This window comes from Octodon degus, unplaced genomic scaffold (assembly GCF_000260255.1).
Source record: "Octodon degus isolate 3935 unplaced genomic scaffold, OctDeg1.0 scaffold00131, whole genome shotgun sequence".
NCBI classification, from domain to species: domain Eukaryota; kingdom Metazoa; phylum Chordata; class Mammalia; order Rodentia; family Octodontidae; genus Octodon; species Octodon degus.
Window position 1 is genome coordinate 2,840,048 of NW_004524707.1, and position 27,056 is coordinate 2,867,103.

A 27,056-nucleotide genomic window follows, 5' to 3' on the forward strand; every position below is an offset into this window, starting at 1 on the left:
TTAACAGGGACAAAATATATCTTTATCTCTAATATGTTCACTTTCAGATACACATAAGTAGGATATAGTACTCTGCTTTCATTACATCTGAATCTATAATACTGTGTCCCTTATATGAAATCCATGTGTGGTTTGCTGTTTTAATTAATTCTGCCAGAGCATTTTGTTTTTACTTGCTGGCTAAAGACATTGCACTGTGTACTTTGCATTACTAGAAACCAACAGAATCACACCAAACACTTTCAGCAGAGAGAGAAGTGAATCACAGTGGTGAAAATGTAATTAAGTTCACATTTAAACTGACAAACGTGTGATACAATAAAGATACAGATATATGTATTGAAGTAACGTCAACTGAGACGAGTATATCCCATAACACTCTGGCTACCTAATCTGCAGCTGCACTAAAGTGTGTGTGGATATTGGCAAACATCAGATAAGAGCAGTTTTGTGACTACCTATGGTAGTTTTTAAAGTTTGATTACTAAAATTTTAGTTAACAATAACTTTAGGAAATGGGGATTTTATTAATTTGCTGTCTGTTTTGCAGAGATTACTTGTGATCCACCCCCAACCATTGCCCATGGGGATTTCTTGAGCACCCACAGAGACAGTTTTGTATATGGAACGGTGGTGACCTATCGCTGCAACCTTGGAGAAAGTGGGATGAAGATCTTTGACCTGGTGGGCAAGCCGACCATATCCTGCACCAGCACCAACAGCCAGGGCATCTGGAGCGGCCCTGCCCCTCAGTGCGTCGCACTTACTATGTGCACACTTCCACGCATTGAAAATGCAGAAGTGATATCTGAGTACAGAACTGAATTTTCCTTAAATGACATTGTGGAGTTTGCGTGTCAGCCTGGCTTCATCATGAGCGGCTCCTCCAGGGTGCAGTGCCAGGCCCTAAACAAGTGGGTGCCAGACTTGCCAAGCTGCTCCATGGGTGAGTCCCGCTGTGACTGAGGAGGGGCCCACGGGTGACAGCGTGGGTGGAGGACTGGGAGATCAGCGTTCGCTGTTGCAGATGTGTGGGAAGCAGGTTGGGTCGGTGAACCAGGAGATTGTTGTGTTCGCATGTGTGTGCCTGCACTGGTGTGTGTGCACCTTCACTTGGAGAAGAGCTTTCCTAGCCGATAAGGGAGTGGCTGGGGACCGTCTCACTGGATAACTCTCGGGAAATGCTAGCTGCATTATCTCTTCAGTAGCAAAGAGTGCTATGGACCTTCTGGGCAGCCACATGGTGAGTGCTTTCATACAGATCCTCCCTCATTTTCACTTTATCACAACACTTTGAGATATGAGATCATTATATTCATCAGATATGAAGTTAGCCTGGCCTCTCAGAGGTTAAGCGAATTGCCCAAATCATGTGCTGAAGTGACAGACCCGAGATTTAAGAGGCAAGCAGGTAAAGCCCCCAGGCCTGAGTGCTCCCGTTCTTGCCCTACTTCTATCAGTGAAAGAAAGAAGCTGTCTCATGGCCGTCGATGCAACATCAGAACTAGCAAAGAAGACCTGAGGGTCTGGCTCTCATGGTCTAGCTCCTACATTTTGTCACTGGGAATCTCAAGTCAAGGGTGTCTAGTAGCTTGCTAAAATCCATGCCAGTTCTCCATCTTTAATTAGACATGGATTAAGTTGAAGTTAAAGTGTAATGCCATAAACTCCCACCCAAAATAAATCAAGGGGAATCTGAGTCTGATATGCCTTCTCATTTGGACTCAATTCACCTATGCGTAAACTGAGACGAGGGCCGGGAGATCTGGGTTCCAGTTCTCTGCCTCTGTTATCAGCTGTGGGCCTCTGGCTCTATTTTTGCCCTATTCTTAACTTCTCCCTTAGTAAAAACAGGGCAGGTGGAGTATCACGTGACTTCTCCTTTGCTGCCTACACCCCTTTGTATTACTCAGCTTTCCAATTCTTGTAACAAACACCTGAGATAAATCAACCTGAAAGCTACACAAAGGCTTACTGACTCAGTTACGGAGGTCTGAGCTCATGATTGGTTGCCCCATTGCTTTTGGGCCCATGACAAGGCAGCATCTTATGGTGGAAAGGAGCTTGTGACAGAGCAGAAGACCAGCACCTCACTATCCCTACAAGGACAAAGCCCAAGTCACCTAAAACTCTCTACTAGACCCTGTCTCTGAAGGCACCACTGCTTCCCGACAGTTCCCTCAGCTGGAGAACAAACCTTCCACACAAGAGCCTTTCAGAAACATTCTCAATCCAGGGAACATTGCCAGTCCAGAGTACACCCAAGACACATGATTGTCTAACTCTGTGTGAGGTTCTGGCTTAATGAGAGCCCCTAAGATAACAGGTAATTCGGGCCTGTTCTCCCCACAGAGTGTCAGCCACCTCCCAACATCCAGCATGGTCAGCATACCCCAAGCAGCCAGGACCCCCCACCTGGGCAGGAAGTGTCCTATAGCTGTGAGCCTTGCTGTGACATCCAGAGGGGATGGCTTCTCTGTGCTGCACATCTCAGGGGCACTGGAGCCCCGCAGCCCCCTTGTGTGAAAGTGCCTGAACGCTGGGCTGGTTTTCAGAGCACTCTCTTTACCCTTCACATGGCAACCTCACACCTGTTTTGTTTTATCTCCTAGTGAAAGCATGTGACGTCTTCCCAGACCAGCTCCCTAATGGCCATGTGCTATCTCCAGCTGATCTCCAGCCTGGAGCGAAAGTGTCCTTTACTTGTAATGAAGGGTGAGTAGGTCCCAGAACAGAGACCAGAGCCTTGGTGCTAGCGAGGGGCTCTCTTGAATTCAGGGACTCATCCAGAAAGAAGGCTGACCCAATGGAAAGAAGTTCTCAGGGAAGCAAACTGCTGGGACAAGTTTGGAAAGAAGGGTAAAGGGCCGGGGAAATAGCCTGCCTGATTAGCAGCACAAGGACCTGAGTTCAATCCCTGGTACTAGGCTCGGGCACACTGTGCCACCCTGAAACCGGGCATGGTGGCACACGCCTGTAATCCCAGTGCTGGGAAGGCTGACACAGGAGGATCACTACAAGTCCGAGCTGTATAGCAAGACCCTGTAATAAATAAATACCCTATAATAAATACATAAATATACATTTTAAAAAGAAGGGTAAGAACCCAGTGGCACACTCTCAGGAGACAAAGAGATAAGGATTCATGTAACTCAGTGACAAATGCAAACAGAGATACAGTGGCTGATACTCAACTTGAGGTTGGAACTTGAAGTTCATGGATATTAGTTACTTGGAGATTGAAAAACAATTTTACAGAAGGATACTAGAGAAATTGATGACTTCATCAAAAATAGTTTGCCAGGATTAAACCCTGGTCCCACTTGCCACACCAGCCCTGCCCCCGGGGCACGCTGAGCTGGTGAACCAGTCCAGGCATGGTAGCGCACGCCTGTAATCCCAGTGCTAGGGAAGCTAAAGAACAGGAGGATCACTATGAGTCTGAGTTGCGTAGTGAGACCCTGTACCAAATACATAAATGAAAAGAAAATAGTTTGCCCCATTAATAAGCCAGATAAGGGTTGTTTCGAGTACTTAGGACCAATCAACAGTGAAATCTGTAACAGTATGTGGTTCAGTGTTTTTAATCCAATCACATATTTTTATGCCAGGCAGTCTTGCACCCTAGGATCACAAAGGACCAAGGTTATGGTTCATGTGAGTCCACTACTCTAGGCACTGGGCACTACTGGTCTGTGGGAAGCAATGAGAGAGGGCAATGAAGCAATTATTTTTAAATTATTTCTTATTAAATTATTGGCTCAAAATCTGCTACCCAATCCTTATTTCTGGTTACACAGTGAATCCAGATTTCAGCCCATTTCAGAAGAACAACAAGATCTGATGATAAGCTGGGTATTTCAGAGCAGCAGACTGCTGTCCTCACCCTTCTCCTCTCCCTAGAATATTTGCTCCAGTTTCCTTCTGTGAGCCTCTACCCCACCCGTCACCATTGTGTAGCAAGGAGAACAATGCCTGATCTCTCCAGTGTTCCTCCTGGCCCACCAAAGAAAGCCAGTGGGGTGTCAAGGGGCTTTCGGGCACAGTGGTTCAGAAGCTCACAGGAAGTCTGGTCTGGAGTTCAGTGCCTTCACCAGGTGCTGGTGGACCTTGAAGCATGCAGGATGCTGAAGGGTACCAGCCCTACTCACACCGTGATGCTGTAGGGTCACTTGGACTCTGAGTCTCTGTCAGTTGCTGGCCTCGAATGCCTCATGAACTGAAGCTTTTAGCTGGGCCTAAAGCCTACAGCCTCAGTGTTCTTCTGGACTACACTGAGGAAACTGAGAGCCTAGCAATGCACAAAGGGTGGATGGGGAAGGCTCACTCACTTGCTCCTTTTTTTAGGTTCCGATTAAGAGGCAGCTCTACTAGTCACTGTGTCTTGGACAACATGAGAAGCTTCTGGAATAGCAGCACTCCTGAGTGTGAACGTGAGTAGGGGGCTGCATCATCTGGGTAGTGCCTCTTCCTTCCTCCCAGGCTTTGCCTCCTGAAGTCACTGTTACCCAGTGATTTTTGTTCAGCAAGATATTACTGATTTCTCACAGCAAGATTTACTTTTTTAAATTCCTTTTTTCTAATGATTAGAAAAATGTTCATTTCAATCTTGACTTTATAGAAATACCTTGCTAGTCATCTTTCTGAATAGCATATGGTAAATATTAGGGAAAACTTTATAAAAATATTCAATACACTGGAAACTCAGGTATCCAACAAATGCAATCTTCTGGAGACACATACTACTGAAAATAGATATATAACCATGCTTAGGATAATCACAGATAAGTAAATTTTACACTTAAGAAATTAAGTGTATATAATATATATATATAATATAATATTATATTAAAGCTCCTATGAGCTTATATGCACAATTCTGATAAACTCTGTTCCCAAATTCACATTACATTGGAAATATCAAGTAGTTTCATGGAGGGACCTCTTTCTTCCAAACATGAACACTAAGAGCAGGAAGAAATGACGCTGGTAGTTGGAGTGACAGGGGAAGAAAGGTCTCTAGAACTGTAGAATCTAGACATAGATAACTGTAATTACCAGTGCAGACTGGTGATACCACTGCATATTTGCTACTGATACTAATGATAAGGGCCTCGAGTCACCAAGAAACCTTTACTAGAGATGCTGGTACGTGCTTCAAATATTTCCCCTAACTTAAGGTTTCCACAGACCAAAATGCATATGCCATGTACACATTGTCAACCCAGGACAAGCAGCCAAACAAATGGTGGTTAAAAAAAAAAAGAAAAGAAAAGAAAGAAACCCTCCAAATTCATTGAGAGCTTAGCAATAACACGGGGCCAGGGCACCATCTTCATGTTTGTTATCTTGATTAAGACTCCAATAAAAGTTAAATTTCTTATCTTCTTTCTAGAAATCTTTTGTCCCAACCCTCCAACTATCATCAATGGGAGGTACACAGACACTTTTCTGGGAGCTATTCCTTATGGAAAAGAAATATCTTACACATGCAACACCCACCCAGACAGAGGGATGACCTTCAGCCTTGTTGGGGAGAGCACCATCCGCTGCATAAGTGACAGCAAAGGCAATGGGGTGTGGAGTGGCCCTGCCCCTCACTGTGAACTTCCTGTTCTTTCTGGTCAGTACTGACTTCATACTTCCTAGTGGGCTAATCATCCAGGCAAGAATCTCCACATTCTCATGGTGGCAGCCATTTTTACTTATAAACATGGCTTTGTCATAAATGGTGGAGACAGAGCTACCTCCCAGGTGAATGACAGATGAGGTCTAGATGTACCACACTGGCCCCCAATTGGTGGCATTCCAAGTGGGCTTGGTAGTACCTATGTGTAGAACCAGCTACTCAGGAGGCTAAGACATGGAGATCTCTTGTGCCTAAAAGTTCAAGGGCCAGCCTAGCCCTTATTAGACAAATAAAAAATTAAAAACAGCCAAAGTTGATGTAGGTCAATTTAGCAATTTTCTGGTGGCTCTTCCTATGGGGTGAGAGTGTAGGATGATATAGAATTCAGATTTCATAGAGAATATTTTCAAATAATTGAAAGCAAGTGTCAAAGAAAGTAACTCTTTTGTGACATCTTTACCACGAGTTGTCTTTATGCTAATGTAATGGGTATAGTGAGTAAAAAATAAACATCAATGTCGCAATTTACTTCAGAGCTAATAGTACTACTGAGATCATTAAAGAAACTCAGGTCTAGGCATGGACACTTGTTGTTTTTCCTCGATGTTTTGTGGGAGCCACTGACTGCATGGCTGTTTGGTTCACTATGATACAGGGAGTTCAGGAGCCCTGAAGAAGCGTAGGGTAGAGGTGTGCTCTCCACCTCTTCAGTGCCTATATTGCATATGTTTGTGTGGCTTTAAATGACAGTGCCCAAGCATCACAGGCTCATTTGTGGTGCAATGGCACACACAAGTGCCCTGACCTCCAGGCAAGACAGAACAGCTTTGAATGGGTAGCTCAGGTACCTGTGGGGCTTCTATCTATGCAGCTCAAGAATATGGAGGATTGTGTTAGATCTGCGGTCTTCTGCTCACCAGCCTACATTTAATGGGTTGTGACTCTCCTGTCTCAAGTCATCATGCGCCTTTAGTGGCCAACGATGAGTGTTGACATGTTCACACGTGTGTGTTTAACTGGAAGTCTTCTTTTGTGTTTGTGTGGGAACGTGTTCTTAGCATGCCCATCTCCACCAAAGATCCAGAATGGGCGTCACACCGGAGAGCATGTGTCTTCTTACCTTCCTGGGATGAAATTCTCCTACACTTGCGACCCTGGCTTCCTGGTGGAAGGATCTGCCTTTGTATTCTGTACAGACCAGAGGACCTGGAGCCGACTTGATCATTTTTGCACAAGTATCTGCTTTTTGGCATTTCTTGTCCTGAGTTATTATGGAAAATGGGTGCACAAGGCTAATTGAGCTGAGAGATCTCTGAAATGGGTTGGTTTAATAAGGTCTGAAAGAGAGTGAGATGAGCATCAACAGAAACAGAAGGGCAAAGCCAGGAAAGAGCCTGGTCTCTCCCCAGGCAGAGCAGCTAGTGGACAGGATCTCCCATGATGCAGTGGGCAGCCCACAGCACTGTTCTGCGCTTTACTGGCTTTCACCTAACAGCCCTGCAGAATCTCAGAGGGCTACAGGTGGTCCTCCTAAGCACCCTTAAAAGGGACATAAGTGACTGGCAGCGTATTTTGTTATGGGAGTAATTAAAGTGTCTGAAGCAAGACAGTGTCTTGTCCTCTGCAGATAGGCAAAAGAGATGGAGAACAAACAATGCTGGAATCACTTAGTGCGATGCCTCTTCGTAGGCCACAAAGGCCGAAGCCGAAGTGCTTATTTTATCTGCTCCATGGAGCAGCTCTCCACGCATTGTTTCCTTTATTTCTGTCTGTTTACAAAGCCCACCTGTTGGCAGGCTCTGCCCTCATTTTCTGTACAAAGAACCTGGACCTGGCCTGATCATTTTGGCACAAGCACGTGATGTTTAAATCCTTCTTAATGGTGTTCTCAAATAGTGTTACATACAGTGCCTTAAAAATAATATGACTAGGCAGGGTTCTGAGGTCTTCATGAAAATGATTAGCTTTAGCATCCAAAAGCATCTGGTGACGGAGGGTTGCTGTTCACACAGTCCTACAGAAGAGGAAGTAAGGGCGGAGAGCTCCAGCAACTAGCTCAGGGTACTCAGCTTGTGAGTGGCTGTCCAAGAGCGGGCCTCAGCTCAGACGCTGCTTTTAAACGCCGTACTGAATAGTGTCTCTCCTTAAACGTGGCTCCTTGGGTTTCACAACACTATGAGTGATTTTGCTCCCTCTATTGTCTAACCTGTCCTTATAGAAATGGGGGAGGCTACGGGCACAGGTGGCATGGGAGGGGCCCTAGACTTGTCTGAACGTGCTTCAAATGTTAGAGACTAGCCAGCCCCGCAGTGGGCTCCCCCGTCCTCGGAGACTCGGAAGTCCACCTCAATGCTCCTGAGCCCACATCTTGACAGGGAAATGAGGCCAAGCGCAGCGCGGTGGTTGCGCTTATTGGCAAGAGCAGGCTGCGCCCAGTGCAGAGCCCTGATAGCTCTTCGCACCCCTGGAAGCTCCTCCCTCCTCACTTCAGCTGCCTAAAAAGAAAGTGAGAATTCAGAAAATATTTGCGAGATACAAGTTGAAGCTCTGAGAAGGTTCTTTTTCAGAAAATAGAAGGCTAGGTAATGTATTTTCTTGGCAGTTGCTATCTTTTCATTTACAAAATATGCCATGTTGTCTTGGGGCCCTCTTCAAGGATGCTAAGCTCGCAGCAGTGCGCTTCCATCCCAAGCGCCAGCAACACCAGCAGCGACTTTGTTTGGAAGAATCTCCAGCTGCTTCCCGGAGACTCTGATTCTTCTTAGAGAAGGGATCAGAAGTCAATTTTTAACAAATCTGCTATAATAACCTGATGGAAGACCACAATACCTCTAAGAAGCACAACCTCACCTCACTGGTGCTAATAGAGAGAAAAATACTTTGACTTTTTTATTTTCAGACTATTATAATGGAAAAGGAGGATTTCTTTAAAGTCGAAGGGGCAGTTGATGGTTGGGAAAGAAACACAGATCAAAGGATGGGTTAAAAGACTAAGTAAATTAAGTATAATTGTGTGTCCTTAGTTTTTAAGTGTTTTTTTTCTTTCTTTGTTTTGTTCTTTTGCTTAAAAGTGGTATTTTAAATTCAGAATCATGACTTCTTCATATAGAATCGAGATGGAAATGTACATTAAATCAAGAGCAAATCATACCAATCTGTGCTGTATCCCTAGAGAGACTGAACCCCATATTGCTGTCTATAAAGAGTGACTTCAGTGGATCCATGGTCACCCTAACTTGGGGTCCTCCTACAACTTTCTAGTTGCAAAGCTGCTAATAAACATATTCAATGGTCCCTTTCTATAGATAAGAACTTGAAATCAGATAATTTTAAGGCATAAGGTGTTTAAAGTGGAGAAGGGCCAAGACTATTTGACTGAAAACATGTCAGGTCTTTGTGGAAAGCTAAGTAAGTTTAGGTTTACATATCTTATATGGGTGATTTCAAGTAGCAACTAACAACAACAGAGCCATTTTGTTCTGATTTTTTTCTAATTTCAGAGGTAAAGTGTGGCCCTCCAAGTGAGATTATGAACGGAATCCTGGAGGTGTTCCAAATGAGACCAGCGTATCACTACGGAGATAATGTAACTTTGAAGTGTAAGGATGGGTACGCACTGGATGGCTCTCCCCACAGCCAGTGCCAAGCCGATGGCACGTGGGCCCCTCCTCTGGCCAGCTGCACATCTCGTGAGTACCAGGACATGGGCGAATGTGGCCACTTTTCAGCCATGGTGACGTTCACGCATTCACCCATATGACACCAAGCCTGCTGTGATGTTTCTAACACATACTAGGGGAGGACTTGAGGTACTATCTCAAAATACGCCTCAGTGCTACATCGATTATGTCAAGCTGAAGTCACTGGAAAAACTATTGCTACAGAAAGGGCCATTTGATCATAAGTTGTTTTTTGTTTTTGTTTTTGTTTTTGTTTTTGTTTTTTTTTTAAGATTCAGAGGTATAGCTCCTTGGTAAAGCACTTGCCAAGCTCTGAGTTTGATCCCTGTTACTAAAAAAAAAAAAAGCAGAATTTAGGAAGGTTGGAAGGGGGCCTTACATATACCGAGGCAGGAAAATAGCCTTCATCAGCACAGACTGAAAATTGGAGCTGTAAAATCCTAAATAGATAAATTCATTGGCATAATCTTATGTTGCATTACCTTTTACGGTCACCAACTATGTATCTCTTGTTGATAGCCATAGAACTGACCCAGGTCCAGAGATCCAGTTGTCTTCCCATCTCTTCACAAGTTTATTGTTCTTTGTATAGAAAGGACAAAAGCATCTTGCGTATGGATTTTTTTTGTTTGTTTGTTTTTTTGGATTTGCTTTCTTGTGAAGGGCTTTGACATGAAACTTTAATAGAATTTACATTTTCATGCTCATCACCCTTGTACTAACCTACTTACGTTGAGGGTTGAAAATTTTTTTAATTTTCACATGAAATTCATATATGTTACCTTGAACAATTCAAGGAACAAGAATTTGCAGAGAATACATTTCATTGTGTTCCAAAAATGGATTACTAGGTATTGGCAGGTTACTTTGGTTCCTAGATCTAGGCCAAGAGGTCCCATGAGAACCAAGGGGGGCAACAAGGATCTCTTTTCCCCTCTGCTAAGAATCAAGGCTTGTGATATACGTCCCTGCCTCATCTCAAAAAGCCCTTTTTATCCTCATACTTTATACCCATCAGGCTCTCTAGAGGCCCCACCCGCCTTACGCCTGTCCATCCCATAAGGATTTATTTATAACGGTAAGCCTTAAAAGCCAGGCACATCAGCAGGAGGGTAGTGCAGGCTTCCAGGAGATGGTCCAGCATGGGTCAGGGAGAGCGGCCCTGGGGCAGCAGGCTGGCTCCTCCTTGCTGCAGGCTGCAGGTTATAACTGGTGCTGCCCGGACCAAGCAAGCTGTTTCAGAAATCCTTTTCCACAGAGCTCGGTGGGAGAGGCACTCTCTGCTGACAACTTGAGGAAGCTGCATTTAAAAAGATGTTAATTTGTACAGGTCAAGGGGCACAGGAGCAAAATTATTGATAAATAGCATTTCTTAATCCAAGTTAGTGCGGACTTCCTCTCTCCCCAGCTCTTAAGGTTCTCATACGTGGTAAATGTGAATGTTGTTCATGATCTATTTTTTATTGTTAATGCCTTAAATGTGTTGACTACTTAAACGTTTCTAAATTATAAATTCACTATCCTCTGAATAGCAAATTATAATCTTCTCTGACAAAAAGTTGATTGGATAACTGATTGTCTGGCTCTGAGAATCTTGCAGGACTGACGGGTAACTCAGTTCATTGGAGAACCTACCATGTCATCATAACACCTAACTCAATTTGCACCAGCACCAAAATAAACATAAAAGTAGGGAACATTGATATAAGTAAAATAAAAAATTATTATAAATAAAATGAAATTGTTTAACAGTTATAATTATAGAGACATTATAAAGAGAAAGATATTAAATAATATAATAAGCTTTGGAAAAATGTAAAAGGACTGGCCAAATAGCTCAGCAGATTAAAGTGCCTACAAGCAGGCATAGGGGCCAAAGTTTTGATCCCTGGGCCTGCCATGCCAGCCCCGCCCCCAGGGTGCACTGAGATGGCAATTGAAACTGGGAATGGTGGTACACACCTATAATCCTAGCTCTTGGGGGGCTGTAAACAAGAGGATCACTATGAGTCTGATCTAGTAGTGAGACCCTGAACACCCTGTAGGCCCTTCCCTAAAATACAAATAAATAATTAATTAAATTAAAATTTTAAAAAATTAAAGCTTTGTAAGTCTTAAATACATAGCAAATAAGAGTCAAAATATTTTTAAAGTGAAGCTGTAAAGAAATAAAAACTTTTACAAGCATACTTATCAAACAATCAGGGCTAGGCATGTAGCTCAGTGCAAGAATGTGTAGCCTCTGAGCTTAGCGCGCTCAAAACTCTGGCTTTGATCTTTAGCACTTCCAAAAAGAAAAAAAAGTATTGCCAACTTTTTGAGCCAAAATATGATTGGAAAGATCATAAAAAATGTTAAATTTTGACCTGTTGACCAATCTGACTTAGAACTTAGCTACTCTGAAGGAAGGCATTAGATAGATGGGAAATATTTGGAAAATATAATGAAAGATTAATAAGATAAGCAACAGTATTGATATTTGTAGTAATAGTAATAAGTTAATTGGTACTGAGCTCTTAGTATACTTAAAAGATGAGGTAGTGATTGCTAGACAGAAAGATAGATTCTAATTTAATGCACACACTTACAAAGAAGGTAATATTTTTATTAGCCCATTTTCCAGATACCCTCAGATACAGAGGATTTAATTTCAAAATAGGGTATCCTGGGACCAAATAGTCTTTAACCTAGTGGTAGAGACTGTGTACTTTAACAATAAATAAATAGGCCAACATACTAAATAGCTACTTCAGTGAGGGAGAACCTGCCAGCATTAGTCACAATAAAAGACAGCTGTTAGGCCAAAGTCACTGAAGAAGCCAATAAGTTCACCAGGTAGATGGCAAGATATATTCAAAACTAAGAATGGCCCAGATGGCCGTTAAATGGCAGGCTGCTGGAGCTCAGACCTCCCTTAGCTCTTCCCGTGCACCTTGCTGTCCCTCTGTACTATGACCCAGAGCACACCAAGCCGCACATCTGCTCACCAGTCTTTGTCTCTTCATCTGGCCTGTCGTTAAACTTTGAAATCTTGCTGGGTTTTTTTTGTTTGTTTGTTTTTGTTTTTGTGAGAAAAGGCGTGAAAACATGAGGGCACAGAAAACAGAAAACAAACCAGTGTCTTAGGAAAGACTGCTGAAAAGACAATCTACAATGTATTAATATTGAAAATGTATTAGTAATTGGTTGTGAAACTGTCCCATTGCTATTTGTTTCTCAATAAAAATATTAGGGAAAAAAAAATTGCAAAAGATGCCAGTCCTAGGCCTTTCTAAAAAGCATACCAGGAAGTAAATCATGAATGGCCCAGGCTTGGAATGACAGCCCACAGGGAGTTCTACAGCAATCCTCATAAGAATGGCAGTCTCTAAGTACAGGCATCAGAGAAGGAATTTCTACCACGTGCCCATTTCAGGTGCCCAGTGGCTGGAGCTCAGACCTCCCGTAGCTCCTCCCGTGCACCTTGCTGTCCCTCTGTACTATGACCCAGAGCACACCAAGTGTGTGCCTGAGTCTGAGTCTTCAGCCTGACTCAACCATGTCTACCCCAGAATAAGGGGTGATCTGAGTTCCTCCTGATTGCCACTATGAGCACCTATAACACAAGTTAACTATTTTCTCAAGACCAATGTAAACAGTGTTCCATGCAAGACAGATCAGTTTAACTCTAAGATTGGGCGTGGTGGCACACTCCTGTAATCCCAGCACTTGGGAGGCTATAAACAGGAGGATCACTATGAGTCTGATCTACGCAGTGAGACCCTGTAGACCCAGTAGAGCCTGTCCTAAATAAAAAATAAAAATAAAAAAATAAACAAAGTCAGTGGGATGATTTTTAAAAAAAGATAAGTTTAACTCCAGAAAAGATGTGATAACTAAGGTTTCTCCACTGGAATCTCTCAGAGAAGTTAAAGATTACATGAAATGATACTTGTAAAAATGTTCTAATATCCACTTGACCCTTTCTATCCCAGGGTCACAGATATTAGAGCAACTGCCTTCCTAGAGCCTTGCTTCTCTTTTCCACCCAAACTTTCTCTCGAAAGATCCAGAACAAGTTGGCTTCCCTGGCCCCTTCTGCTCCCCTCACTTGCTGGGTCTTCAGTTCCAAAGGTGCCCAGGCCACATCTAAGGCACATGGAGCTTCCAGCTCTACATGGCTCAGCACAGCACAGTCCTGTAAGAGGAAGGACGTGCAGAAGCAAGGCTCGGAGAAAGGGTGTGGAGATCTTTGTACTTTGGCACATAAATACATGCTAACAGTTTAACCTCAGAACTGAAGAAACGCAAAGGAAAAGAATAAGGTGACTTCTTGCCTATTATTAACAACAAAAGTTTTAGGTGAACTCCCAATAAAGAGCAAGATAAGTGAAACCAGCAGCTATGCACATTGAGAGGATCCTTGTACCTTGGCAAAAACTCTTATGAGAAAGAATTAGGCAATGTATAAAGAAAATAATATAAACACGCATACCATTTACCCTCTCTAAGAATCTAATCTAGTGAAATAATATAAAATATACAAGTAGTTTATTCCTTGTATTGTTTCATGAAAAGTGTAGAAAGGAATATGCCATAGAAGTCATCAAATACACTGTGATCCGCCCATTTGAACAGGTCGTGCTAGACGCGACCCTTCCCCTTGGTCCTGCTTCCTGCTCTGCTCCCAGCTGCTGCAAACTACACAGCTCTGCTCACTGCGCCCCTCTGCCTTGGTGTCCCCACCCCCCCCACTGGGAGCGCCTGACCGAGGACTGAATCTGCAGAACCAAGAGCCACAATAAGCTCTTTCCCTTTTATATTGTGTTAGGTATTGAGACTTATTGACAAGAAAGCTAACTAACAGAGGAACGTACCCCAATGTTTTTGAGTATGAGGGTTATGAGTGCTATTTTTTTCTTTTGTTCCATTCTACAAATTTGCTGCTCAAATTATATACCTTTATAATAAGAGGATTAATTTAAGCCAAACAGTCTTCACCTTGTACCCAAAATGAAATAAAAACAAAATAAAGGGTTTTTAGTATTTGAGATAAAAGGTATTTTATTGAATACTAAAGAAAAATCAGGGTGTATTTTATTGGCTGCAACTCTTGTTCCATTAGGTAGCATGACAGACTGACGTTTCTGTGGTTTTTGTCTTTCTTTTAGGCTCACGTAATATTTCTAAACTTGGTAAGTTTTGTGAAGGGTTTGCTGAGAAATACTGGCGTCTTCAACAGTAAGTATTTCCTTCCAGTGAGTGAAATGTTAAAAGGGAGATTGAAATGTCTTAAAAATTGCATTAAAAGAAAAACTAAAAGATGTTTAGCTCAGGGCATGGTTAAACTGTTATCCTCATACACATAGAAAGTACCCTTCATCGAAGCTCTTTTTTCATTGTTGAACAAATCATCCTTCAGTGTCAAAAACTCTTTATTGTAATGTGGCTGTAAAGGGCAACTTCCTATTGCTTACTACCCAGGGAATGTCCTTCCTGGTGGTAATCTTGTCCTTAGTTATACAAACTGAAAGCCACAAAACCAGTTTGCTGAGTTCACTTCTGTGGTCCATTTATACAAGGAAATTGCTTTGAAATACAAGAGCTTGCATTCAGGAAAAGTGCCACGTAGAATACAGCCTACACCTTACATCATATAGAAAAGACCTGGCAGGGCCGTGGCCCATCACCCAGCAGTTTCATTGCTGTTTCCCTGCTACCTGTTACAGGGGCTAAGGGTTACAAAACTGCTCTACCCAATCCCTGACTATAACCTGCTGTAGTTAACAATAATGCTATATGTACCTGAGGAAAGCAGAATTTAGAGTTTTATCTTTTTTGGTACCAGGACTTGAACTCATGACCTCATGCTTGCCAGGCAGGTGCTGTGCTGCTTAGTTATATCCCCAGCTAGAGTTATATCTTGGGGAAAAAAAAATTGGCAAGTTGGGCATGGTGGCATATGCCTAAAATCTCAGCTACTCAGGAGGCTGAAGCAGGAGAAATGCAAATTCAAAGCCAACCTGGACAACTTAGTAAGATCTCAAAATTAGAAAGAGCTGAGGATAGAGCTCAGCAGTGAAGCACCCCGTGGTGGGGAGATCAGTGGCAGTCTTTAGTGGGGCTAGATATTAAGATAGACTTCAAAATCCCTGGATATGTTTCATGCATTTAATTACTTTGTTTTGGGTGTTTTTGTATTGTGTTTTTTGGACTAGGCATTTCCTGTGGTGTGATCTTCCTTATCTCAGCCATAGTTGTTTCCTTGTGGATATTTCTAAAGTGCAAAAAAGGGTAAGTACAACCGTACACTCCAGGAATATATAAACGGTCTTTGTCTCCCCTTAGAAGTCAAAGGAAAGTAAAAGAAAACCTTAGCAACAGCCAAAATATTACCACACAGACAGCTGTGGTAATTCTTATAAAAGAAGCCCTTGCTGCATACGATAGAGAAATATTTACACTAGAGGAAATATGTGTGATACTAGGAACATTCTTATAGCAACTGTGTTAAGAAGGAATACAGTAGAGTGATAATAGGCAGAGGTTCTTAGACAGGGAGCTAGTGAGGCTTTGGGTATCCTTCAGGTAAACAGTTGTTTATAGCAAACATTCTGAATAATGCAGTTTCCCACAGTGTTTGCAGAAACTGAAGTTTGGTCTTCACAGAGACACTAGTAAGCTTTTTCAAGAAGTATATTATCGTAGTAGATGTTCTTGTAAACAACCTAGTTAAGAACTTCAATTTCATAATAAAACAAAGAATCAGCAGTGACTCGCATTTAAGTTTAATCTTTATCTTTCCTAACTAATGTTCTGTATATTTTATGATTCATAACAAAAGTATTCTTCTTATTGCTCGCAAAGGAAAATAGCCTAATGCTTTACATTAACATAAGTACTTGTACCAATCTACTTTTTAAATTTCCTCATTAAATTTTACTAAACTTTTTGAGTTAGTTTTTGTTTTCTTCAATTGAAGGCTAAAGAATTTGGGCCTTTTATTTTTCTGTGTCTGAAGCCATCTGTACTTAAGATCACCCAAGGAAAATAATTGGTCTACACCTCCTCTCTTGTAACCAGTCTTGCATGAATTCATTGTCTGAATGTCGCAGTGTGTACTTACACAAACTGAGAAGGTCGTGACACTACTAGAGGATAAGAATTCATGAGAAACTGATGAGTGTGCACTGTCACTATGGACCCCATCCTTTATGCTGCATCCTTAGTCACCTGGAGGCCCAGATTCTCCAGGCCAGCTCTTGGGTTATTTCACCCATGACCATGTCTTCAGTTATCCTTAACCATACCCAAGACTCAATAACCATTGCATCAGTTTCCCTAGAAATGATTGTCTTGTCTAACTGAAACCATCTCAGCATACATACTGTCTCTTTGTTTCCCACCTGTCTTCTGGGCTGGGCTGGAGCTCAGTGGCAGAGCACTTGCCTAGAGAGGGCAGGGCCCTGGGTTCAATACCAGTATAGGAATTTTGCCTACATTCCTTAAAAGAAGGGCAGCATCCACAATGCAGCTAATCCTCTGCCCAGGGGCAACCAGGAATGTGGGGGAGGAAGCAGTGCTGGTTCTTTCCAGCCACAAAGGTAGGGGCTCAAATTCCTAAACATCTCAGTGACTCACAATGAAACCTATCCCATCTGTAACCTATGAAGTTTTCAGAACATTCCCTAAACTTTCTTTGTTAACCTGCAGCACCCCTGGGATAGTAAGCTGCAGTCACAACATGCTATTTGTTATTGTGTTACAAGTAACCATATGACTAAAGTGGGAAAATTGGGATTGGGGATGTTAAATCATCAGCACACGCAAGTCCCTCCTTGTGGAATCGGTTGGGATGCCCAGGCAGGCCTCAGTCCTGTTTAGAGTGGCAGCCACCGATACCTCAGCAAGCTATACCAGGATGGCTGGAACTGCTTCTTACCACACTCATACTGGGTTCTTGGGAAGACACGGATAGAAAGGTTCTTACTGTAAAGGAAAGGGAGTCACATGTGAGACATGGTGGAGAAGGCCTTCATGTTCGTCAGCCAGAAGAGCAGCTTCTGTGAGTGCTAAAATGACCCACAGAACTGTGTAGAAAGAGACGGCCTGCTCCATGGGCCACCTAGGGCCAGGCACAGCCTGCAACAGGCCAGGGTGGGTCTATCTGCATAGGCGGAAGTTCTGTTAAGAAACTAAAATTAGACAGAAACAGAAGGAAGGCAGCCACAGAGACAGCCCTACCCTCTCTGAAACACTCCTACTTTACCATATTATAAAGATTTAGTTCCTTTACTTGCACATGTTGAGTTTGCCTTACCTGCTCTATTTTAATGGCCTTACCCACTTTATTATGATTAATAAGTTTCTCGTGTCTCTTTCCTTCCACCAAAAAAAAAAAAAAAAAAATGTAAACTCTGTAATATCGAGAATTTTTGACTCACCTACATCAACAGATACAAACCTGAACTCTCCCCCAACATAATGAGGTGTTCAACACATTTTCACCGAACAAGTACATGAATGCCTGTGCTCAGCACCACCTAGCGTGGAACCTCAGGAGAAAGCATCCTGCTCTCACTCTACCGACTTAAACAGTACCTTTTAATTTGTCCTAACCTTAGCCCAGGCCTCAAGGATGCTCACTGTTTAATATATCCACTATCTTACCCTGTACGAGTAACCATAACAAAACTCCAGTAGACAGATGGTTTGAAGAACAAGCGTTTATCCCTCACAGTTCTAGAGGCTGAAGAGCCAAAGATTGACACATCTGTAAATTCGGTTACCGGTGAGGTCCCATTCTTGGTCAGCAGAAGGAAGACTGCTTGCTGCACCTGCAAATGGCAGAAAGGGATGCCAAGGCTTTCCAAGGTCCCTCTCACAAGGGCACCAACCCCAATAATGAGGTTCTACTATATTTTTTTTTTGGTGGAACCGGGGATTGAACTCAGGCCCTTGCACTTGCCAGGGAAGTGCTTATTCCACTGAGCCATCTCCCCAGCCCCTGGGTTCTACTCTTATGATCTAATTACTTTGCGAAGACCTAGCCACCTAGTATGATGGGCTAGGATTTCAACATATACATTAGGGTGGGGAATGCATTCAGTCCACTGTACCACCCTGAGTTTGGTAAAACAAATCTGTTTCAACTTACATTACTGATGATTTCACATGCCTTGTTAATCCTCAGATTTCCCACATTCAGAATATCTAAAAGCTCTTGTGTGTTTTCTGCTTCACTCACCCAGCCTTGGCCTTTACCAGGCTGTTGACATCATCTCTTGCCTTCTTGTCCTACGTTCCACTCACCACCCCGCCTCCCTGACTATAAGCTCCCATAAGCAAGGACCGTCTGTGTTTGCACTACTTCTGTAGTAGCTCAGCTTCATAATAGGTGTAGTAACAGTTAACATGTTTTTGCACAAGTCTTTACCATATATTATCTTCTTTGGTTTTCAAAGCAACTCTGTCAAGCAAATACGTGCATTAATATTATTAGTTTAAAACACAGAAGATTCTAGGGTGCACAGATAGTCAGGGGCTTGCTTAAAATCCTACCAGAAAGAAATTGTCAAGAAGCAGAGCTTTAGTTTAGATAAGCTCTCAATATTATGAACCCAGGTATGCTATTTCTTTAATAATGTTAGCTGCTCAGTTTTAAATTCAGTTCTGCATCACTGAAACTCAGTATCCAGAACTGTGGATGGTACAAAACTAATTTTTTTTTTTCTTTTTGAATGTTCTTCCCTTACTCCCTACATTTTGCTGGATTTAATTCAGCTCTTCTGGAATACTGAACTATACTCTTGCAGAGAGTGGTATCTAATGAATCCCTTTTCACTCTGTTTTGAGTTTCTGGCTGTAAGAACATTAAGCTATTTCTTCGAATGCACTTCTCCATGTGGAAGTCCAATGGACGCCATCTTTCATTCCACTCACACAGACCCACAAGTTCTTCCTGGAACTTGGTCTCACTAGCTTGATGTTTCACAATCAAAACAGTTGCCAAGCATACTCAGCGGGCGTTCTCTTGTCACTGAGGAATGAGACATTCTGTCTGCTCCAAACCCATTTAAGCTTGTCTACTACTGAATCTGACTTTTCCCAGCCCTACAAAACAGCCATCTTGTCCACAGTCAGATACAACTTTAAAGTCCTCACTGGTACAGCGGTATCAGAGCAACAAAAGTCTCCTGGTCATCCTCTGTAAAGGCATTTTCTCATGTTCCTGTTCACTGCCAGTCAGCAACCAAAGAGCTATGCATTCAGTATGTTGTCACCAAGGTCACCTTTTGCCACCCCCGGTGCCACTGTGACTCAAGAGCACCTTCCAGAACTGCTCGTTTTCCCACTGAATCACCAACCCTCGAGACTCCTCTGGCCCATGGTCCTTTATCCTGGGTCACCTCTGGCCCTGACTCACAGGCTTCCTCTTTGTCAAAGTGTTGGTGTGTTTCTAGGTTATCCTGAGAGATCCAAGAGAAACTGAGAGATGAGAAAGCAGTAATAGCGGGTGAAGGGAGTGAGGTTTATGTGCATTCATCCTTCCATCCTAATACCAGCATGCATACACGCGTGCGCGCGCGCGCACACACACACACACACACACACACACAAAGAGTCTACAGGTGCCAGTATTTATTCTTTATCCTTTATTTATATAACATGAAGTGCTTGTGCCAAAGAGCTGAAGTTGTGTTGCAGGTGAGCATAGGCTATGACAAGCTATGAAATCCTGAGCAGAACACTTTATCTGTCCTTCTTAACTTCACTTTCCTAGCCTGGGAAAAGGAGATAATAGTTTCTACTTTACTTAACACAGTGTCTCCCACATAAATATCAGAAAAATGTTAGATTTTATTTATACATGATTTTTTTATTGATATTAAAAAGTGTTTAATAATTCCTTTACTTCCAGTTCCTATAGATAAATAGTCCTTGGTATCCAAAGGTGATTAATTATAGGACCCCTCTGGATATTATGTATAACATACTGCGAACCATAGATTATCTCTAGATTACTTATAATACCCTGTCGCCAGGACTAGACCTGAGTGCCTAAAGCAAACCTCAGTCCTGAGATAAACATCCTGTCTGGTTAAAGTCAGCTGTTAGTCACTAGGAAACTTGTGTCACATGTTACTAACTGCAAAAGTATAAATAAAATACCATTTTGTTGTGGAAAAAAAATACCCATAAGCAGTGTAAATAGATCTGTTGTTTGGATTCTGTTGACCAAAAGAAGTCTGTATATGTCCAGCACAGTTAGAAGGTTTTTCAGATCCTTTGGCTCTGTGTTTGGTTGACTGCATGGAGCCCAGTCAGGGGCACGGCTGCTCCTCCTGGCCTCCCCTGCTGCCTCTAACTGTGGCTGTCACTAGAACACAAAATAGAGCGTGTGCCTCCTCTCTGGAGAAAAAGGAAGCCTGTGTATGGTTGCAGAGCCAGAAGCCGTTTGCGCTGTGAAGTTTGTCAAAATCTGGCAAACCCCATTTACTAATCAAATTATTTTTAAAATAGGGAAATGTATTAGGGTGTGGATACCTGTCTATAAACAACTTAGAATCTTCTGGCACAATACATAGAATGGCTTTAGAATTATCTCCTAATCCAAGTTTTCAATTAGTATTGAAAAAGGAGATTTGGGTGTTTTTTTTTTTTTTTTTTCTTCTTGTAGACATCTTGTAAAGATGTCAGAAATACTAGTCAAATTGTAACTTGAATCTCAAAGTGAAATAGATTGTTTCAGAATTGAAACTTATATGAGTAAGTTTTCCTATTTTTGTCCTCTGCCAATTACCAATGATAAAAATAAAAAGTATAAAGTGAATGTCCACTTAGATCGCCTAGAAGGTAACTGGGTTCATCCTCAAGCTCAGCTGAAAAGTCAGGGAGGTAGCAGGCACCTGTACACATGCTGACATCAAATGTTGGCAGCAGCCTCAAGCACTGAAAACAGAAACAGCCTGAGTAGCATACGAGCACGGGCACTGAGCTGAAGTTAGGAACTTCTTTTTGTTTTGTTTTTAATGTATTTGGTACAAGGTCTCACTATGCAGCTCAGACTCATAGTGATCCTCCTGTTTACAGCCTCCCCAGTGCTGGGATTATAAGTGTGCATGCACCACCAGGCCCAGTCTTGATGGCCAGCTTAGTACAGCATGTGGTGCCGGGAATTGAACCCTGGTCCCTGCACTTGCCTACGCAGATGCTTAGTCTGCTGAACTATCTCGCTGGCCCCGAAACTTTTTTTTTTTTTTTTTGACAGAACCGAGGATTGAACTCAGAGCCTTGCACTTGCCAGGGAAACACTTAGTCCACTGAGCCATCTCCCCAGCCCCCAACCAAAACTTCTTGATGAGCTAGAAAAACACTTATTCATCTGTTCATTTGTTTCTTCCTGTTTGATGGTGTATATTGTGACTTTCTATCCATTATTGTTATTATTATTAAAAAGTGATTAAATATTTCCTTTTCCTCCCAGTTCTTATAGACAGTCAATCCTAGCATCCAAAGGTGATTGGTTGGTTGTGGGACTGCTCTATATACTATTACAACTTCCTATATACCATAAATAATCTCTAGGTTACACATAATGCCAAGAAGACAACGTAAATCATCGTTACACTGCATCGTAGCAGTACTGTTGACAAGAAAAAGTCCGTATGTGTCCAGCACACTTACAAGGTTTTCCAGATCCTTTGGCTCTGTGTTTGGTTGACTACATGGCTGTGGAGCCCGGGGAGAGACGCGGCTGCTCCTCCCAGCCTCCCCTGCTGCCTCTAACTGTGGCTGTCACTAGAACACAAAATAGAACGTGTGCCTCCTCTCTGGAGGAAAAGGAAGCCTGTGTACGGTTGCAGAGCCAGAAGCCATTTGCGCTGTGAAGTTTGTCAAAATCTGGCAAACCCCATTTACTAATCAAATTACTTTAGAAATAGCAAAATATTTGGTTTTTAATGCATGAATACTTGTTCATAAAGATGTAGTCTTCTGACAATATACAGGATAGTTTTAGAATTACCTCCAAATTCAAGTTTTCAGTTAGTAGTGAAAGATGAGATTTGGGTTTTTTTCTTCTTCTTTTAGACATCTTATAAAGATAGCAGGAATTGGAGTCAAAGTATAGTATACCTTAAAAACCTCAAAATGAAAGTTACAAATTCCTTTAAAATTGAAACATATGACTAAGGTAATTTTCTGATGTTTTTCTTCTCTGCCAATTAGCACTAACAGAGGTGAAAAATCTACAGAAGTCACTGTCCATTTGTATCCTCCAGAAGGCAACTGTTTATCCTCAGACTCAGCTCATGAGCCAGGAAGACAGCAGGTACGTGTCCATATACTGAATCCAAATGGTTACAGCAGCATAAATACTAAAGAGGTGGAAACAGAGCCTGAATAGGAGACGCCACTAGGAAGGCCACTGACGGCAAGGAAGGTAGAGACTACTTCATGAGCTGAGAGTACATTTGTGCATTGCTGTGTGTGTTTCTTTCTGGAGTGTTTCTATTTCTGTTTCCAGAGGTCCTGCGTAGGCTCTGGCAGCCCTAGGATGCTTTTGTGCTATCAAAGCATCCCATGCTTTGTGATGCATGTTCTAAACCTGTGAGGAGTAACGGGCTCCTGCTTCTCTTGGGAACACCTGGGTGCACCTCCCAGTTCTCCAGTCTCCATTCATGTGGAAATCTGAGGTTTTCTCTGACTTTCCCCTGTGTTCTGACTTTCATTCTCTGCCTCCTGTGGCCTCCTATGGCTCTCTTCCTCTGTCCTCCACTGCAGTTTTCTCCCATCCCCAACCCATCATTTCACCTCCTTGCTGCAGCCTCACCATGAACCACTGTGTAATAAATGGGGTGAAAAAGAAAATAGGACTGCAACTCAGAACGGCACGTGACACTGAGTAAGACTGAGTATTGCAAGTCATAGGCAGGCAGTAACACCATAGCGGGGGCCCGAAGACCACTATCTGTGGGACAAACCAGCAGGAGGCCACCTAGGTTTGCTCTTCAAACTTCACTGCGCAGCCACACCCCATGGCTTCCCTACTTCCTGGGCTTCTTTCCCACGGCAGCATCAGGGCTGAGCAGAGCTCCCGTGGCTCCCAAGGCGCAGGGATTTACTTCCTGGTCCTTTAGTGGGACAGTTTGCTCACCCTGAGTTGTGTCATACCACGAGGTCTTTCTCACTGTGCGCTGCCTCCTGCCTTAGCTTGCCACCTCTTCTCAGGCACTCCTGTCTCTGGTCAGATCTTTGCTGCATACTTCAGGGTACTTCATTTCAACTCTTGGGCCTCTCACAGGTGCAAAGCTCCATTTTCTGAATCACACAGAGCACTTGGCCGTTCTTTACTCTGGCTGTGCCCGGGAATCCTAGCCCGTGGGTTCTCAGGTCATCTTTAGTGGTAATACACATGCCTTAGGAAGCGTACTTCTATAGAAAACAGAAGCAAAAGCACCACACTCGTTTATAAACATCTGGGGTGTCCTGTCCCTTTCTCACATTTATGCACATTAATCTAAACCTCACCTTTTTCTATGCATACCGCAAACCCTAAATTCAAGCAAGGACAGTGGAAGGGACTACAAAAGGCAAGAGAACAGAAAAGATATATTTTTAGTTGGCCAAGAAAAAAAATACAAACAGCTCAAACGTCTCTAGGCAAAAATCTACAAGTTTGTCCTTTGTTCTCCTGTACTAGGGATGAATTTCCAGCGCTCTCTGTCTATTATCTGGCTTCCTAGGTACTATACTCCTGTCTTAGAGCTTGTTTTTCCTTACTATTTGTGATAGCAAATGAAATATACATTGCTTCTTTAAGAAATCATAATGGATATTTTAGCTTTTGAAGCTTCATTGATACGTTTACTATAAATGGGCATTTCCCAATGCCTTGGGATATATAGTTGGTATAGCAAGAGGGTATGGCAGTGCTGAGATGAAGGCAGCATGTTATCCTAGAACTGTACCTTTTCCCAGTGTTACTCTGATAGTTTGAAGGGAAATTTGCATTATTTGTACACTGACACAAATCCACACATAAGGGAACCGATGGTGAGGCTGGAGATTCTGAGATGAACATACAGAGTCCTGTGCTTTGGGGGATGCGTCCAGTTATGCTTGCAAGGTTCGTTTTCCTTTATTAAAAGGGTGCTGGGATGGAAAAGCTACACAAAAGTGATTCCAGGCCAGATGTGTTGTCACCAATTATAAACAGACAAAAATGAGAGCGATGGTAATTTGAATTTTTTTTTTTAATTACATGAGTGGTTAAAATGTAATTCTTTGAAAATCATTACCTGCCTAGAACACGTATCCCTTCTTCTTATCTGACTTCCACCAACAGGCTCAGGATTCACCCCCCAGCCCCCCTAAATCACCCCAGTCTGGCACGATGTCTCTTTGTGAAGTTCTCAGCAGCATTTCCTGCCTGAACCATTTTTAAAGTAAACTCTTCAGAGCAGTAGTTGTGCAGGATTGAAAACAGGAAATATACAAAAATACAAATGTAAATGACCTACAACAGATTCCTCCCAGTAGTAATAAGTAATTTTAAGATTCTCTGAATATTATTTTACATTTGCAGGGTTATACTTTGAGATTAAATTGTTGTGCAAAAGAATCCTGCTTCTTTTCACTAGTGACAATTTCCTGTCCCATCACTAAAACCGTATATAAACATGTCCCATAGTAATTGACATTCATGTGTCTTTTTTTAGTTAAAAGCTATTGCATCCATTCAGTTGTCTATTTTTTGTCTTCATTCATCAACTACATATATTGTACCACATACTGTGCTTTATGTCCTTTCCCATACTAAATTATTAACTTCTTATGAGTAAAGCCTTTCACTTTCAATTTCCTAAAACCTCGGAGAATAGAATGAATTAAGAGGTGTTCCATAAATACTTGAGTATTACATTTATCACAGTTTGATTTTTCCTTAACTTTTGCAAGCACCTTCACGATAAGCTTCACCTCAGCCTGTTGACTGTTGTCACCTTTTAGCTGAAAGGCAGAGTTCCTTACCAGCTGTCTCACGTTTCTTTTTTATAATTGGAATTTTGGCCATTTAACAGTAGAGAGGTTATTTGTGGTAACATGCAGTGGACGAGCAATGAATTGGAATCTGAATCCATGTGAAGGCTCGGTGACAGAGTAGGTGACACAGGTAAAGAAGCAGGGACCAGGGCCGGGGAGATGGCTCAGTGGAATAAGTGCTTCCCTGGCAAGCGCAAGAGTCTGAGTTCAATCCCCGGTTCCGGAAAAAAAAAAAAAAGAAGAAGAAGAAGAAGCAGGTGCCAGAGACCCAGCTGCATGTGCGGAGGATACATATGAGAACTTCTGGAGGAGATGCAGGTAGCAGGTGAGGCTGAGAAGTCTTGTAAGACAGAAAGAGGGAAAAACCAAACGGCAGTGACACCTGGGCTCAGGTGCCCTGGTGGACCTCCTGGGGGTCTGTTCACAGCTGGGAAAGGACCTTTCTGGCTAAGAGAGAGGCTTGCCTGCAGCTAGAGAAGCGCTTGGATATTCTTGGCTTTAATCTGAGCAGGGGGCCACGCTTTGTGAAGCTGACACCTCCCAGGGCTATCAGCCGCTGCGTGCTGCCCACCCCACCGGTGTTCAGAAGGGACTCAACTGGATCTTTATATGTTATCGTCCGTATTCTGCAGTGAAGCTCTTTTCATTTTGCTCTTCAACTCTGAGAGCAAGTTTTTCTGCAGAACAGAAAAGGCAAAGATCAGGGTGCTCAGGGATCAGGTTCTCAACCTACCCAGGGTCTGTCCTCCCCTTCTGGCGCGCCCCACACAGCGGCCACAAGGGGGCAGTGAGCACAGCCCGTGAATTCGCAGTTGTACGTGAGGCTGTGTTGGGATTATCCGCACGCGTGTTCTGGGGAGTTCACCGTGCTGTCGTCTAAATAAAGATACCCTGTAATTTTAGAGGCCCTCTTCCACACAGTACTAGAAAACTGCTGGCGAACACCTCCGATTCCGTGTGACTTGGAGAGGAGCCAATTCATTTCAACAGTAAGATAATCTGAGATTCTGAAATCCTTCAAGCGACCCCACGGAGATGATGCGAGCGGTCCCCTGAAGCTGCGGAGGCATTCCCGGCGTGCGTGCGTGCGTGCGTGCGTGCAGCAGAGCGCCCACCTCGGCCTGGCTGGCGAACATTGCCGAACCTCTCTGCTAGCTGGCCAGAGGAGAAGATTGCACTTTGAACGTAGAAAAGAGCTTTGTTTACTGACAGGTAGCAAGCTGTTGCCTAGCAGTTCTGGTTTACAAGTCTGTCGTTTTCCTTCCTTATTGTAAAATGTTTATAACTTGAAATAGTTAAAATAGTACTTGGAAAATACAGGGAGATATATACTGCTAACCACTCATTATGTTAGCTCATTTTCTGTCAGTCTTTTTTATACATCTGTTCCTTTGCGTGTGCATACAGATTCTTAATTCCTTTGTATTCTAGAGCAGCACTTCTTTAGATAAATGGGAGTAAAATATTTATCAGATTTTACTCTCTTTAGGGAAGTAAAGTGAATTTTCTTTACTGAAAGGCCTTAAATAGTTATGAGGAAAAGTGGTCGAGGCTACCAAGGGGAAGTACCCGAAATAATTAAGCTCTGAGTATTTCCTAAATTCCATTTCTAAAGCACTTTGTATCATGTCATGTATAAAAAGTGAAAAACTGAAATAAAATAATATTTCTTATTATAAAAGTGTTTTGTACGAATTGAGAATATACTAGATTAAAAAGCACAA

The 27,056-nt window shown here is 42.7% G+C and overlaps 1 protein-coding gene across 1 annotated transcript in view; it reads left to right on the plus strand.

The window, feature by feature from the left end:
• The window catches only part of Cr1 (complement C3b/C4b receptor 1 (Knops blood group)), a 109,793-nt gene extending 83,133 nt beyond the window's left edge, over positions 1-26,660 (plus strand). Inside the window, exons 24-33 of the mRNA XM_023701184.1 lie at positions 551-946; positions 2,613-2,715; positions 4,348-4,433; positions 5,396-5,623; positions 6,688-6,864; positions 9,130-9,318; positions 14,460-14,483; positions 15,507-15,582; positions 22,519-22,621; positions 26,236-26,660. Coding sequence (XP_023556952.1) covers positions 551-946; positions 2,613-2,715; positions 4,348-4,433; positions 5,396-5,623; positions 6,688-6,864; positions 9,130-9,318; positions 14,460-14,483; positions 15,507-15,582; positions 22,519-22,621; positions 26,236-26,259 — 1,406 coding nt within the window. The 3' untranslated portion in view covers positions 26,260-26,660. The remainder of the gene's footprint in view (positions 1-550; positions 947-2,612; positions 2,716-4,347; positions 4,434-5,395; positions 5,624-6,687; positions 6,865-9,129; positions 9,319-14,459; positions 14,484-15,506; positions 15,583-22,518; positions 22,622-26,235) is intronic.
• The last annotated feature ends 396 nt before the right edge of the window (positions 26,661-27,056 follow it).